The following is a 15,623-nucleotide window of genomic DNA, read 5'->3' on the forward strand; positions in this document are numbered from 1 at the left end:
TGAACAGTATTTTTTCTATTTTTAAAAATACTATAACTTTTTCGTTTTAATTCTGATTGAGATGATTTTTTTTCTATACGTTGACAACGAAAAGACGAATAAAACTATACCCATATACCCTATTAAGATTTTTCATCAGCATTAAGTTTTTATTAAAATACTATCTAAATATAAATTTCAGTTTTGACTTACTCAAACACAAACTCAAAAATATTCTTATCTCAAATCACAACTTAAATGTACACAATTAAACGTAAACTCAAGTTACAACTTCAACTCAAGTTATAACTCAAACTCAACTCAAAAACTTAACTCAAAAATATTTACAAAAAACAAGCCCATAATTTTTGAACCTTTATTCTCATACAAAGTAAACTCTCGATGTGATATTTTGCCGCGTTCAACTCACCAAGACGATTTCTTTCCATATTCTCGATATATTACACTATAATTAAGGGGAGTTACCGGGGAAAAAAAAAAAAAAAAAACATCAAATTCTTTGTCCGTACGTAAAGATTAAAAGAAAGAACGGTAGAATTAAGGCAAAAATAATAATTAATAATTAATAATAGTCAGCTGTGGACCCACATATCCCATGCTTCCAACCGAATTCTCCAGTTGCCTTTAATCCAAATGGACGACAACACCCGCATGCTTTTATCAAATTTACTAATCCTGCCATTCACCATTCCACATAACGACAAAAACAGAGAGAAAAATATAGCTCAACAATTCATCGTAAATGAACACCAATACACCATGAAATAAGAATAATATATCGTAAACCACAACAATGTTTTCATTTCCAACCAAACGAAGAAGGAAAAAAAAAAAGAAAGAAGACAAACAACACGAAATAATAAAAATCAAGAAAAAAAGATAATTATCAGAGAGAAATTTTAATCTTCGATTAACAATCTTTTCCTCTCTATCTCTCTCTCTCTTAATTAATTTTTTTTCTAGAAGTCTCTAATCAATCTCCGAGAGAGAGATCGGAGGGGGATCCAATCGCGATCCCGGTGAATTCATCGCTCATCTTCTAGAGTTCTTCTCCAATTCCTTTTTGAGAAATTCCTGGTTTCTGAACTTTTCTTTTTTGATTTTCATTTCTACAAATCGATCGATCGATCAAACCCTGACGATCTTCGCAGCCTTGACGACCGGATTTTCCCTCGCGATGGCCTCGCGGCCGACGGATTTATAGTCGTAGCTGCAATCGTGGCGGTCCGAATACCGGTGCTCGGCGCAGAAGAGCTCGCCGCACCGGCACCGGAACCCGGTTAACCCGACCTTCCTCCGACATCCTGAGCACCGATTCACCACGCGCTTCGCCGGAACCGCCTCATCCTCCTCCGATCTTGCGCTGTCAGCCGTCGTCTTGCGGCTATTCTCCGCCGGACTAGCGGATCGCCGATCCGTCGGTCGAGACGAGCTGGAGATCGCTGAGGAGGAGCTCTTCTCGCCGGAGAACTTCAAATTTGCGGTGGTTGAGGTCGACGCCGCCGCCGTCGTTGTCGTGGCGTTGAAGCAGTTCTGGCACATGTTGTTCGTCGCAGGATTCCCGATGACGCCGCAGTTGTTGACGCAGAGAGTTATCTTCTCTGGAACCTTGAACTCCGTCTCCTCCTTCTCTGTCCTCTGAGCCATTTCTTCCGATTCTGATTGCGATTCCGAGCTTCACAGAGAGAAAAACACAAAGAAGATCTAGGAATCCTTCTCGTCAGAGAGAGAGAGAGAGAGAGACTTAGATCTTTTAGAGAGAGAAAGAGGAGAGAATTCTCAAACGATGTAAAAGGTTGGGTTTGTGTTTGGGTTAGAGAGAGAGAGTGAGAAATGGGAATTTGAAGGGGTTGAGAGGTCAGTAATGGCGATGGAATATGGGCCTCATAGAGACGCGTATCAAACATTTTTTGGATTTTGAAATTATTAAAACGCCCTTTGGACTTTTCTCGATTTACTTCAACTTTTCCCTTTCTCTCTCCTTTTCCTAGTGTGTCTCTGACGTGTTAATCTTCATTATTGAGGGAATTATAGATTGTGGTCGGCTTATGATGGACCGGTATGGAGTTGACCATACGACGAGACTCAGCCGTCCAACTTAATTAAAATCCTTTTTGTTTTGATAAAGTCGTACAAAAGTCAATTTCCCTAAAACTATATATGTTTTCTTTCTTTTATAATTCCATTACCCACGAGTTTTATTTATGTATTTGGAGAATTTTTATTGATATATGTTTATAATTTGGACATTATAAAAATACAGTTCCATAATTTTTTTTCTTTTAAAACAAATAAAACTACTCAATTACTGAATAATGATGTTTTATATTAACCAGTAACCATAACCGGCATGCCTACCCAAAAAAAACTCCAATCCACATGCTAACTTATGTGTTTCAGGGAAAAAAAAAAGGCCCAACTAATAGTACTATAATACAAGATGCTTTGCTAATCATGCCTCTTCTATAATGGAATCGTTTTATTTATTTTTTGGTTGGAAAATAGAATCTTTTTGTTGAGCTTTAATAAATAGTACATCATCTTTCGGCAGGAACAGGAAGGGAATTAAAACAATATAAAAATACAAAAAAACAACACAAACTTAAATTTACACGTCCTAATTACTAATTAGTTTATGGGACATGAAAAAGAAAAAAGCAAAACAAAAACAAAACAAAGCTGTGAAAGGCGATATTTTCTTTCTTTCTCTCTCTTGTTTTTTTTTTTCTCTAATTCTTGTATCAACTTGATGTATCACATCATGGTAACGTGGGTGGAGAGATAATTATATAAAATAAAAATAAACAAAATAAAAAAAACGTATGTGGAGAGATAAATTAAAAAATAATAACAATAATAAAAATCAACGCGGCGGTGGTGGGTAGGGTAGAGTCGTAGAGAGAGAAAGAGAAAGGGGTAAAATTGGAAAAGTAGGAAAAAGGCTTTAAAAAAAAGAGAGACCCAGTTGTGCAATTTCCTTGAGACGCCCAAGAGGGGGGGGTGGCCAGCTTTTTTAAGCCGCCCTATCTGACCGCATTTCATTTTCTCCCAACTTCAACTTGGATTTTAGCCGTGCAAATACCAATTACTCTCTCTCTCTCTCTCTCGTAATAATTTGTCTTTTCCTATTTAATTCAATAATAGTAATATTTGAAAATGTTATGTTATTTTTACTCTTTGCTAGGTAACATTAATCGCGTCATGCGTGGCTATCTATGCCTCAATTGTTGTACAATATTCAAATATTATGGAAAAACGTGCGGGACACGTAAAAATATTCAATTCTGTAGCTTATAAGTGGTGTATAACTATAATTAGATTATTTATTATGGTTACGGCACACTCTTTTTTATATGAGGTGTCGAATTGAAATTTAACTCATAAATAAAATTGAGATGAAAGGAATTGTCTATCCTTAACTGCTCTATGGTCTACATAAAGTTATTAAAGTATTCTCTCTCCCTTACTGCGGGTTTCTTTTGATTTTCTTGCTTAGGGGGGTTCGGTGCTGCTAGCTGAACGCCGGACCCCTTGAGACAGTTGCTGGTGTTAGTTTTGAAACGTTTTCAAAATGCGAAAACATGGTAGTGTGAATCATGTATAACAAAAAAATTTACAAAAATTTGTAAATACACTATACATTATATTAATTTATATAATAATAAAATAATATCATTAATTTATAAAAATAGACATCTTGCTAACGATTAGAAAAATAACTTGAGGTCTCTGGTCAACTAACGTTCCTTGCTCCAAAGCTTTCTTAGAATACCTAAGTCTTCCTCGTCTACTTCTTGATATCGCAAGACGATGAGTGTGGGCTCAAAGTATAAACTATCGGAATAATCACTTACTAATTTTGTATTCTTTCACTATCAACACATATATGTGAAAAACTATAACTATTCTTTTATTTTTCTCTCTTAGGGAATTTGGCCAAGACAAATAAATTTTAGGAGAAAATTAACCTCTCCAATTCTTATTGTCTCCTATTTATAGAACATTAGGAGAAGCATTTGCTTGTAGACAAATCAAATATGAAATTGGTAACTACTATATTTTAAATCTCATTAAAATACAATTTTTCTTTTTTCTTTTGAAAACAAGCTTTCATTTCCCTTTTGATTTAGGAAACAAACTTTCTTTCCATCTTTATTTTTAGAGGCTGGTCATATCAAGGAAGGAGAGAGAAAAATTATTGTTTTTTTTCTAATTTCTAATTTTAGCTCAAATTTAATTCCAAATAAAGTAACATCTTACTTTCCTTTTTGAATTTAATTTGAAAACTTGTCAAATAAGTAAACTGACTATTTAGAAAGCAAGTAATTAAATCCCAATGGGATTTTTCTCAGTATCACACGCCCCTTGTGGTCCCACCACAGTGTGTGACAAAATAATTAAATAATCACATTATTTAATATATAATTAAATCTCAATTAATTATTCGCAAGTGTAATAAAATCCTGACAATTCATCTTGTCTTGTAAATAATAATACAATGATGACATGAGGACTTATGGACCTATAATTCTGAGGTCCAATAAAATTAATAATTATTAAACTCTTTAATTAATTTATTAATTTTATTTATTCTAAAAGTTACTCCACTAAAAACTTAGAATTGCACTCTCAAAAGTATAAACATAATTTACTTCTAAGAACTTGAAGTGTCCATTTGATATAGTCATTACACATAGATCGATCCTCCATAAATAATTCATAATTATAGCTAGGTAAAATACACTAACCTCTCTAATTACATATTTATCCTTGAGCACCATTAATTCTCTAATAAATAGTATATTCATAAAACACATTCATGCATACGAGCTCGTTACTTATTTAAGTACCAAATCAACCCTCAAGTGAATTATTTATTTGTTTGTTCAAAGAAGAATGAATATATTCCATCTTGTATATTAGCATTCTTAGCTATCCATTTCATCATGTTTCTAAGATACAAGAAATAGGATTTACGATCTCAAAATCCGTACTGAGTAAGTCAAAGAATACAAATCCATAAATAGGAGTATACTAACAACTCAGGATTAAGATCATTCTATATATGACCGTCAGTAGACTCAAATTTGATTTTATATGCTTGATGGAAATTATTAGAAAATCAAATTGTGTTTGTGTCCCAGTTCTACATAATCTCATTAGTTATTATGCATAATACACTCATTCAATATCCCTATATACTAATGATGTGGATAACATTATTCCATTCTTAATGGGAATCACATGTATTAGTAATATTTTAATTAAAGATTCTGAAACTTTATTTAAATTTATTACGAACATCATTTCGATTATTATCTTTAAATATTATCCTCTCATATATAACACTTATTTACAATATTTAAGGTTACATAAATAATCACGAAATTTTTTATGATATTCATAAAGTATTCAATAATACAATATACATGCACATAAATAATGAGTAAATTATTTTATTAATCAAATAATAAAATATCATCGTTACATCTCATGCTTAAAGACACCAATCCTAATAGCCGGTTCTTTGTGTATAGTATGATTTGTGGCTATGAGTGTGGTCCAATGGTTGTGGAGGTGAAGATCTCACATTTTGAAGGAGTTTGACTGCGCTTATGCTTCGGTGTTTCTTTGATGTGGTTTTAGGGAGGGGCGGCGTGAGCTATGGAGTGACAGATGCTGAGATTAGAGGCTTGGTGACTTTCAACTGTGGGAGGCACGAGATTTTTCAGGCAGGGCTGTGGTGCGGGGGCTTCATTCCCAGTGGTACAATACTCTTTTTGGGATCTCTTGCGTGTGGATCCGTCGTCAGCGATGTTGCTCCTTTGGCAATGGCACTTTTCATATCTGACTTCTCTCGCTTCTAGTATCTTGGTGGTAGGCTTGGTGCTGGAAGATCTACTTGTGCGGCAGAGTCCACTTTTTTGTAGTGTTTGTTTGGTTTCAATAAAGACATTGATGTTTTCATCGTTTAGGGTTTGGTGTTTACGTTGTTGTGTTGGTTTTTTGTTGTGTTTAGTCAGCAAGTTATGGTTTTTTGCAGTGTTGTGGTAGGCCTTACTATTCTTGGTTCCTGGACTTTGATCGAGCAGAGCTATCTACTAGCTTTTGTGGTGCTCGTAGTGTGTTTGAAAGAGCCAATTTTTTACTCAATTTATTATGTGCCTCTTTGGTTCCTTTTGTTGGAACTTGGTACACGCGTTACCCACTTGATCGTTTCAACCGAACCTCACGTGGTCGGGATTGAGTCGCTAAATGCGTTTGGGTGTTTTGCGTTTTGATTATTGATTGTATTTTTCTAATTTGGAATGCAACTCCCATTTTCAAATAAAAAAACTTATAGTACGTATTGTATTTTTGTTTGACTAGTAGAAACTGTATTTTAGTTACTGGATTAGATTTAAAATATGAGCAGTTTCATGTTTCCAGCATTAAATTTTTAATCGTACATATACAAATTTAAATGTTAAAGAACTAATCTAATAGTTAAAAATAAATGTATTATGTTTCCAGTATATGTAATCATGTTGATGTAATATATTTATTTAATATATTATTATTTAATATATTATTATTTAATATATTTAATAATGTTATTTATTTAATATATTTAATAATGTTAGAAATCAATGTTTAAATAAAACTATCAAACATATTTTCAGAAATATTTTCAAAACGAAAATGAAAACGTTTTCATTTCTATTTTCATACAGAAAACAAAATCATTTTGAAACCAATTCCAAGCGCACCCCTTGTTTTTTCTAATTTCCAATTTTAGCTCAAATTTAATTCCAAATAAAGTAATACCTTACTTTCCTTTTTGAATTTAATTTGAAAACTTGTCGAATAAGTAAACCGAATTACTTAGAGAGCAAGTAATTAAATCCCAGTAGGATTTTTCCCAGTATCACATGCCCCCTGTGGTCCCACCACAGTGGGTGACAAAATAATTAAATAATCACATTATTTAATATATAATTAATTCTCAATTAATTATTCGCGAGTGTAATAAAATCCTGATAATTCGTCTTATCTTGCAAATAATAATATAATGATGACAGGAGGACTTATGGACTTATAATTCTGAGGTCCAATAAAATTAATAATTATTTAAACTCTTTAATTAATTCTATTTATTCTAAAAGTGACTCCATTAAAAACTTGGAATTGCACTCTCGAAAGTATAAACATAATTTACTTATAAGAACTTGAAGTGTCCATTTGATATAGTCACTACACATAGATCGATCCTCCATAAATAGTTCATAATTAGAGTTAGGTAAAATACACTAACCTCTCTAATTACATATTTATCCTTAAGTACCATTAATTCTCTAATGAATAGTATATTCATAAAACACATTTATGAATACGAGCTCGTTATTTATCTAAGTACTGAATCAATCCTTAAGATAATTATTTATCTGTTTGTTCAAAGAAGAAGGAATATATTTCATCTTGTATATTAGCATTCTTAGCTATCCATTTCATCATGTTCCCAAGATACAAGAAATAGGATTTACGATCTCGAATCCATACCGAGTAAGTCAAAGAATACAAATTCATAAATAGGAGTATACTAACAACTCATGATTAAGATTATTCTATATATGACCGTCGGTAAACTCAAATTTGATTTTATATGCTTAAGGGAAATTATTAGAAAATCAAATTGTGTTTGTGTCCCAGTTTTACATAATCTCATTAGTTATTATGCATAATACACTCATTCAATATCCCTCTATACTAATGATGCGGATAATATCATTCCATTCTTAATGAGAATCACATGTATTAGTAAAATTTTATGGGATCTCTTGCGTGTGGATCCATCGTCAGCGATGTTGCTCCTTCGGCAATGGCACTTTTCATATCTGACTTATTTGGCTTCTAGTATCTTGGTGGCAGGCTTGGTGCTGGAAGATCTACTTGTGTGGCGGAGTCCACATTTTTGTAGTGTTTGTTTGGTTTCAATAAAGACATTGATGTTTTCACCGTTTAGTGTTGGGTGTTTACGTTGTTGTGTTAGTTTTTTGCTGTGTTTAGTCGGCAAGTTATGGTTCTTTGCGGTGTTGTGGTAGGCCTTAGTATTCTTAGTTCCTGGACTTCGATCGAGCAGAGCTATCTACTAGCTTTTGTGGTGCTCGTAGTGTGTTTGAAAGAGCTAAATTTTTGCTCAATTTATTATGTGCCTCTTTGGTTCCCTTTGTTGGAACTTGGTACACGCGTTACCCACTTAATCGTTTCAACTGAACCTCACGTGGTCGGGATTGAGTCGCTAAATGCATTTGAGTGTTTTGTGTTTGGATTATTGATTGTATTTTTCTAATTTGGAATGCAATTCCCATTTTTAAATAACAAAACTTATAGTACGTATTGTATTTTTGTTTGACTAGTAGAAAATGTATTTCAATTACCGGATTAGATTTAAAATATGAGCAGTTTCATGTTTCCAGCATTAAATTTTTAATCGTACATATACAAATTTAAATGTTAAAGAACTAATGTAATAGTTAAAAATAATAATTCATATCGACGAAACAAAAATGCATGTAGTATCAATAACAATAAACGTTGGCTTGAATACGTGTACGTCACACACGTCTTTGCTTGCTGCCGATTATTGTTCCCTCTCCTATGTGCGCGTAAGGAAGAGCTGCCCATTATGGAATTGGAAGCTTTTTCTGTCTGTTTATTTTAATTTTATTATTAAACATGAAAACTAATCGTCAATCAAAAATCAATTATTGAGATTGCGACTCTTCTCTCGGGTCAGCAATCTATTCTTTGCCTGTTTGTTCACCACTAATCACAAATCTTACCAGATTTTATTCTATAATCTCATCCAATTGAGTTATTTCAATATTTTGCATTTTGAAAAATAAAAATATTTTGGTCTGTTCATTTGGCTATATACAATTCCATTAAAAAGTTATCTATTTTCTCCAATAGCTTTTTAAAATAAATATATATTTTAGAAATTGTAGAAGATATTTTAAACCCAGTGGATCAACTTGTATTTAAAGTTTATTGTAAGCATTAAAGCGTGCAGCTCGATTATTCGATCTCTTTGCTTGAGCTGTATATATACGTATCAACATCAATTGTATACAACAAAAAGTAATCCAATCATCATGCATGGTGACATTTGAACAAGCCAAAATTCATGCATTCATTTTTAAAATGTGAGTATTGGTCTATTTATCACGCTTTTATACATATAAATAAACTTTATCGAGTTTATTTATTTATTTCTCCACTGTAATTATCCCGTCTCTATCCTTTAATGGCATAAACAAATAAAAGTTCTAACAAAGTACTGTTAATTAACAACTTGAAGTTTCTAATATTATTATTCTATTTATAACGAGCGACTATTTTTAGAAATAGACTCTCAAACACTATTATCAATTACCAAATTAATATTTTACGCAAATTTTAATCAACAGCTCCAAGGATATCTTTGCGAAGGAACACTTCTATATTATAATATGTAGCAATTAATTATATAGTGTGACGTTTGTTATATGTACAGTGACTATAATTTATGGCTTGTTATTTTGGAGTAAAACTCAACAAAAAATTTGAACTATAGTTACTACTTTATTTAAGTTCATGTTCGTTTGTAAAATTTGAGTTTGAGTTTGAGTTTTAACTTGAGTTTGTGGCTAAAATCTGAGTTCAAATTTTCCCTTCAACTCAAGTTCTTGAACTCAAACTCAAGTTAATGAATAATATTTTTTCTATTATTAAAAATGTCATAATTTTTTCGTTTTAATTCTGATTGAGATGATTTTTTTCTATGCGTTCACAACAAAGAAACGAATAAAACTTCACCCATATACCCTATTAAAATTTTTCATTACCATTGAGTTTTTATTAAAATACTATTTAAATACAAATTCAAGCTTTGATCAACTCAAACACAAACTCAAATAGATTCTCAATTAAAATTATAACTCAAATGAGCACATTCAAATACAAACTCAAGTTACAACTTTAACTTAAATTATAACTCAAATTCCATACTCAAGTCACTATAACTTAAAAATGTAACCGAACAAACTCTTAAAGTTTTAAATGTAAACAATTGGTGTGCAACAACAATTTTCTTCTTGATATATTTTTATAAAATCATTTTGCAAAACTAAATTTTTATTACTTTTTTTAGTATAACTTTACGTTTACATGTAGGATTCATATATCGTGAAGGATTAAAGTATTTTTTACCTGTAAATTTTTGCTCTATTTTATTTTATTTTTCTTTTTCTTTTTGGAAAAAAGCCATTTTGAAATTTCTTTAGAAAACGACAGGCTGAAGTTGTTTTCGTTCCCCCACAACACACGTGCACAAATCGAAGCGATCTTTTTATGTATTTAAAAAAAAACAGAGAGGAAAAAGGCGGTGGTCTGGTGGGTCCCACCACTTGACTAGGGCCCATGATGTGGCTTTGTCCTCAGAAAGTCAAACACTACGAATCGGACGGTTCCGGTTAGATTGCAAGCGTCAATACGTGGCGAATGAACACTGCTCCATAAGTAAGTGGGAGAAAAAAATTTAAATAAAATTAAAAGAAACATAAAAAATAGAAAGAAAAAAAAAAGGTCGCTCGTGGCCAAAACTCCACCACCTGAAACCTGTTTGGCTGACTCCCACTGGATGAGGATGCTTTGTGATGTGGGCCCCAAAAAACTGGTATATTGAGGTTAAAATAATAAGATCATATAACAATATTGCACAAAATAAATTTATGATCGTTTATTTTACCGATTTAAATTTAAAATTTAAAATTTATTATTGTAAAAATTTTTTAAAAACAGTCACATTTAATTTTTTTGTTACAATAAAAAATTATAACATAAAATTATATTTTAACTTAAATTAATAAATTAAACGGGCTCATTTATCAGGCCCCTATAAAATAAGAGTTTAAATAAATTTACACCTGCTTTCATATTATATGGTTTTTTTTTTCTCTTTTGAGGAAGTTCATATTTTATATTCTAATTCAAAGTAGACCTGCAAGAGGAAATTCCCAAAGAGCGTATTAACAAAAAAAAAAAAAAAGTGTACATGAACCTAAGGACTTAATTCAGGACAATTAATACATATTATTAGCAAACCATAATCTCAAAGCTTTGACCTACATTGGGCCACAAGATAATCATACATAATTGACACCAACTTAAGCAATGCCCATTATTATTATTATTATTATTATTATTATTATTATTATTATTATTATTATTATTATTATTAGTTTTGGCTAATCAGCGATGCCCATTATTTAAGATAGCCAGATAGGCATATGTGTGCGTTGAAATTTACAAGCAAAGCCAGAAATTTACTTGTTTACATTCAAGAGAAAAGGATTATCATAAATAAAATAACATAAAATAATTAAAAAAAAAAGAAAATCTCCGAGAGATAAGTTTAAATTTAATTTGATAAATAAGATAATCTTAATAAATACTCTTTAAAAGTACATAAGTCATGATTTTTATTTTTATTCTTAATTCATAATCGTTTTAATCAAATAATTACACTAATAAAATAATATTTATCAAGAATAACGGGTAAATTTCTAAACTCATACATTTTTAAGGGTAAATATTCTATTTATTCTGAGAATAAATAACCACGAGACTGCCTATTAAACAAAACTCAAAACAAGCATTTGATCAGGAAAAGCCAAATGGTACATTAGATAAAAGAGTGATCATGTTTGGTTCCTTGTTTGAAAAATATGTGCTCTGACAAACATGAAGAACCAGAAAAGCAAAGAGGAAAGAGTATGAGACAAATCACGACAGAGAGGTAAAATCTTATATGTAATTACTAACTACTACTAGTCCAAGATTGATACGCTACTTCCGAGCACAACAAAGCTTAAACACGAGGCAAATTTAAATTCATTTTTCGTCATAAATTCGATGAGAAAATTACGTAATGACACCAAAATCCAATAATTTTATATTTATGTCATCTAGTCTCTATTTTTGTTGATTTTTTTTTTTTTTATAAAAAATTTGATATTCTACCATAATACTCTTGAAAGACCGCAGCCGAAAATTAATTATTCTTATTATTCTGGATTTTTAGGGTTGGAGATTGTTTCAGTTTTCTTGTTGTCCGGTTATTGGGGTCTTGTTGATGATGGCTTTTTTATATATTTTTGTTTGCTTTTTCGTTTTTTCTTGTATTGATTTAGTTTAATGATCTATTTATCAGTTTTTTGATATGAGTGAACACAATTTGATCACCAGATTAAAACATGTTTTGAATGAGATTACTCTGAATTTAAACCGTTGTTACAAATTGTTCTGAACTTTTTTATTGTAAAAAAAAAAAAAAATTCAAATATGTCTACATGATACAGTTTAGGTAGTATTCCATTTTTATAAAAGCTGCTTTAAATTCTTTGTTTTAACTGTAGCTGTAGCGTATTACTAACTTCCATTGAATGACATTCATTTTCAATGAAGGCTACTGTTGGTAGGGCGACTGCATTGATAAAGAGTGACACCAAATTGAGGGTTCTTTTTTAAACATTTTAAGGTCCCGTTCATTTCACCGATTTAAGTTTTGTTATAATAAAAAATTCTAAAAAACAGTCACATTTAATTTTGTTACTACAGTAAAAAATTTTAATATAAAATCACATATAAACTCAAATTAAAAACTTAAATATGGATTGATCTTATATAGCCCATAACTAAGAGGTGAAAACCGAGGACTAATAACCACAATATTGTTCCTTAGGCAAGCACAAAATTAAGAATTAGAGCGCGTGTTCATGTATCATAATCATTACTCTAACCCATGCATAAAAATCGCTATAATAATTCATGTAAGCTAAAACAAAAGACAAACTTTTTTCCTTTCCACAATATTTTCTCCAGAAAAACAACAAATATAAAGAATTTCATGACAATATATAGAGAGTAAATAAATAAATAAAAAAAAAAACTGAGAAAAGAATGAACCTGAAAAGCGAGGAGGAAAAATTGTCGGAGAGGGAAAGAGAAAATAGCCTGTTTGATTTATACGTTTAAATAATAATTTTTAAAATTTAAATTTTTTTATAAAAAAAATATTTTAAAATTAAAATTATGAATTTAAACGTATAAAATAAAAATTGAAAAGAAACTCCAACTTAAATAGACTACTAGTTCAAGAAGACGCTGGACGGTCTTCATCTGCTACTTCCGAGCTTAACTTAGCTTATACACCTGGCAAATTACAATGGGTACTTCTTCACAATTCAGATTTTTTTAGTTGGGCCTGCAGTGGGCTTTGCTAACTCTGACGGTCCGGCCTCTTCCAATCAACTCTTCTCTCTTCCACAATATTTAACTTTTTTCTTGTTTTTTTTTCAATTTATACACGATGTTTTTGAGAATGGAGAAATTTAAAATTTTTTTTTTTATATTCAATACATTTACGCCTTACAGATATATAGTTGGAAATTCGATAGTAAGTTGATAAATTTTCTCAAATGTGCTCCAAAAAGTAGTTGTTTTGGTTTCTTACAATATTCTAAACAAAATAGTTGCACTCTTTAGTCAGGTTAAATACTCAATTTAGTCAATTTTTAAAAAATAAAATATCTCAAATAAAAGATTTTTAAGTAATTAAAGAAAGGAATTTTGTTCCCATGAAATGTTTCTTTCTTTTTTCTTTTTTCTTTTTTAATAAAAAGAACAAAGTAGGAAACTCAAACAAGTAATTAAGGAAAGGAACCTTTTCCTTTAGCCCCACCCAAACGGCAAACGCACAAAGGAAAATATATTGCATATAAGAAATATTAAGGCCTCATTCACTTCGCGAATTTGAGTTAAGATGTGACATTTTTTGAGAGCTTTTCACTGTAGCAAAAAAAAAAGTTATATATGATATTTTTGAGAATTTTTTACTGTAGAAACCTAAAACTGAAAACTCGAATCGGTGAAATGAACGATACCTAAGTATTTTAAATTCTAAAAATTGTTTTAAGAGGAAATATAATTTTTTTATTTTATTTTCAAGGATGAAATATTTGGCATTAATTCTATGGAAAAATATTTTTCTCAAAAACTATTATACTATTATTTCCTCTATTCAAACATTTTCTACTATCAAATAGAAATATCTCTTGTTTTTTCATTTTGAAAATATCAAATAGAAATATCTCAGGCTTCGTTCATTTCATCGATTTGAATTTTCAGTTTTAGATTTCTACAGTAAAAAGCTCTCAGAAAATGACACATCTAACTTTTTCTGCTACAGTAAAAAGTTCTAAAAAAATGTAACATCTCAATTCGAATTGAAAACTCGAATTCACGAAGTGAACGAGGCCTAATTTATTTATGAAACCAAATATTTATTATTTTCGCTTTTTTTGAGGGGTATTTATTAATTTTCTACTCAGTATAATTTTTCTTTAAGATGAAATATTTTAGTATTAATTAATCCTATGAGAAAAAAAATGTTTTTTCTTCTCTAATCTAGAAAAAAAAGTATTAATAAAATGTTATTGGGTAAATTTCTATTACATTCCCACAGACATACAAATACTCATTCGCAACTCAACTGGCGACTCACTGCCCCAATAGCCGGGGTTTTGTTTTTCCATGAAATTCTCCGAAAATCTCTCCGCCACCGCCATCGCCGCCACGGCTGTCCGCTAATTTCCGTTCCTTTCCAGGGAAAATCATTCCGAAGGAGTTCGATCGATTTCTCCGTGTTAGGGTTTCGCGAGATCGAAAGAATCAACCGATTAGGGTTTCCAGTGCGTTTGGGGACATGGGAAGCATTGATGGCGTCGATGATCGGATCTTTAGGGTTAATAATTTCATCGGAGATGGAGCCGAGAAGTTGCGGGACCGAGTAAAGGACAAGCTCAAGGAGTTCATGGGCGATTACACTGACGACACTCTCGTGGTACGGAACGATTTCATCTGAAATATGTTATCGCCATTGTTCAGATGCTAGTTTCTCGAGAAAATTATTCCTTTACGAATGGGAAAATAGATACTCCATTAGAAAGTTTATCATCTTGTTTGGTGTTGAATGTGTCGGTCTTATTAGTTCCTTTCCAGTTTAAATCTCTCTCCTTTAATTGTCAAATATTACTTCTTTTGTTGTATAAATGCTTTTGTTTTCTGTATATAGTGTGTGAAGCATTGTAATGAATAATCTACTGAAATCCATGTCTCAGTAATACTATAGCTTCTGTTTCATTCTGATTTTTGGATGACCTTACGGTGGGCATTTATCTGTTTGTCTTTTCATGTAAGTGGGCACAAATTATGTTTTGTATATTGTGTGTTAAACATGGTATTCTGATTTTTATTAATGGTCTGTATTCTAGACACTGCTTCGTGTTTTGAAAATTTTCAATTGTTCAATTCCGCTATTATTGGCGTGAGTGTGCTAGTTCCTTGAGAAAGCTATTACTTTGCAGTTTATAAATGGTAGAAATTTTTTTTTAGGTCTTGAATGGGTTGTCTTATTGCATCATCTCTCTCAAGGAGCAGCCAAATATTGATTTATTGTTATCTGTGACTGTTTATTGATATGTGAAGCATTGTAATCTTCTGAAATGCATGGCCATTTATAATGTTACCTCTGTGGCATTCCT

General features: G+C 31.2%; 2 protein-coding genes across 2 annotated transcripts in view; one reads left to right on the forward strand and one right to left on the reverse strand.

Moving 5' to 3' along the window:
- Positions 1-860: 860 nt before the first annotated feature.
- On the reverse strand, positions 861-1,866 carry LOC21391607 (zinc finger A20 and AN1 domain-containing stress-associated protein 5). Its single transcript, XM_010108656.2, has one exon. The coding sequence runs from the start codon at positions 1,645-1,647 to the stop codon at positions 1,129-1,131; it is 519 nt and encodes a 172-aa protein (XP_010106958.1). The 5' UTR covers positions 1,648-1,866; the 3' UTR covers positions 861-1,128.
- Positions 1,867-14,570: 12,704 nt separating this feature from the next.
- Positions 14,571-15,623, forward strand: part of LOC21391609 (zinc finger CCCH domain-containing protein 14) — a 1,805-nt gene continuing 752 nt past the window's right edge. The window contains exon 1 of the mRNA XM_010108658.2: positions 14,571-14,923. Within this exon, the coding sequence (XP_010106960.1) occupies positions 14,786-14,923 (138 nt within the window). The 5' untranslated portion in view covers positions 14,571-14,785. The remainder of the gene's footprint in view (positions 14,924-15,623) is intronic.

Source organism: Morus notabilis, unplaced genomic scaffold (assembly GCF_000414095.1).
Source record: "Morus notabilis unplaced genomic scaffold, ASM41409v2 Scaffold359, whole genome shotgun sequence".
Lineage (NCBI taxonomy): Eukaryota > Viridiplantae > Streptophyta > Magnoliopsida > Rosales > Moraceae > Morus > Morus notabilis.

Coding starts and splice junctions, on each gene's coding strand:
- LOC21391607 (XM_010108656.2), bottom strand. CDS start 1,647: ATGGCTCAGAGGACAGAGAAGGAGGAGACGGAGTTCAAGGTTCCAGAG.